Source organism: Hippocampus comes, unplaced genomic scaffold (assembly GCF_001891065.2).
Source record: "Hippocampus comes isolate QL1 unplaced genomic scaffold, H_comes_QL1_v1.1 C16834088, whole genome shotgun sequence".
Lineage (NCBI taxonomy): Eukaryota > Metazoa > Chordata > Actinopteri > Syngnathiformes > Syngnathidae > Hippocampus > Hippocampus comes.
In genome coordinates, this window is record NW_017839794.1 from 1 (window position 1) to 962 (window position 962).

At 42.5% G+C, this 962-nt stretch overlaps 1 protein-coding gene across 1 annotated transcript; it reads left to right on the forward strand.

The window, feature by feature from the left end:
* The first annotated feature begins 101 nt into the window (after positions 1 to 101).
* On the forward strand, positions 102 to 924 carry LOC109509263 (dedicator of cytokinesis protein 7-like). Its single transcript, XM_019859142.1, has 3 exons — positions 102 to 292; positions 396 to 539; positions 652 to 924. The coding sequence occupies exons 1-3, from the start codon at positions 155 to 157 to the stop codon at positions 922 to 924; spliced, it is 555 nt and encodes a 184-aa protein (XP_019714701.1). The 5' UTR covers positions 102 to 154.
* Positions 925 to 962: the final 38 nt, after the last annotated feature.

Consider the following 962-nt stretch of genomic DNA (forward strand, 5'->3'; position numbering starts at 1 on the left):
TTTTTTTGTCCAATATGGCTCCTTCAACATTTTGGATTGCCGACCCCTGCTTTAGACTTTGCCTCATGGTCGTCAAAATGCGGCATTTTCCATCGGCAGGATTGCAAAGGGTTACCAGACGTCACCAGACTTGCGGCTTACTTGGCTCCAGAATATGGCCGGAAAACACTCTGAGAGGAACAACCATGCTGAAGCTGCTCAGTGTTTAGTGCACAGTGCTGCCTTGGTTGCGGAATATCTGAGCATGTTAGAGGACCGCAAGTATCTACCTGTGGGCTGCGTGACCTTCCAGGTTAGGACATCAAGCAACATTTTTTGCATGCTAAATGTGTATGTTCTGTATAGTATCCCGATTTTTTTCCAGCTTGTGCACTTATGTGTGTTATTGCTTGTAGAATATTTCATCCAACGTGCTGGAGGAATCTGCCGTCTCGGATGATGTGGTGTCACCAGATGAGGAAGGCATCTGCTCGGGAAAATATTTTACAGAGCTGGGGCTTGTGGGACTCTTGGAGCAAGCTGCTTCATCATTCTCTTTGGTGTGAATGCTTGGAATATGTTAACATACAAGTGGTTCCGTTCTGAATTGACATTTTTTAATCCCAAATCCTGATTGAACATTCTTCGATTATTTCTGTTTTTTCCTATTAGGCTGGCATGTACGAGGCTGTGAATGAAGTGTACAAGGTACTGATCCCCGTCCATGAAGCCAACAGAGATGCCAAGAAGTTAGCCACCATTCATGGTAAACTACAGGAAGCCTTTGGCAAAATTGTCCATCAGGTAAATATGTATGATACTATAATGTCATCCGAACACCGACTGTATACAGCTTTAATAGATGCGACCTGCTATTTGTTTTATGCCGACCGACATATGTGCACTTTTTTCCAGAATGATGTTCTGAGTTCATATTTAAATTGACAAAATACATATTTACAGATTTTATCCTTGACAGAATT

What these genes read in the sequence shown, in the direction of transcription:
- LOC109509263 (XM_019859142.1), top strand. Translation starts at nt 155, where the DNA reads ATGGCCGGAAAACACTCTGAGAGGAACAACCATGCTGAAGCTGCTCAG. An exon ending in TGGGCTGCGTGACCTTCCAG is followed by an intron (nt 293 to 395) that starts GTTAGGACATCA and finishes TATTGCTTGTAG; the next exon opens with AATATTTCATCCAACGTGCT. An exon ending in CTGCTTCATCATTCTCTTTG is followed by an intron (nt 540 to 651) that starts GTGTGAATGCTT and finishes TTTTCCTATTAG; the next exon opens with GCTGGCATGTACGAGGCTGT.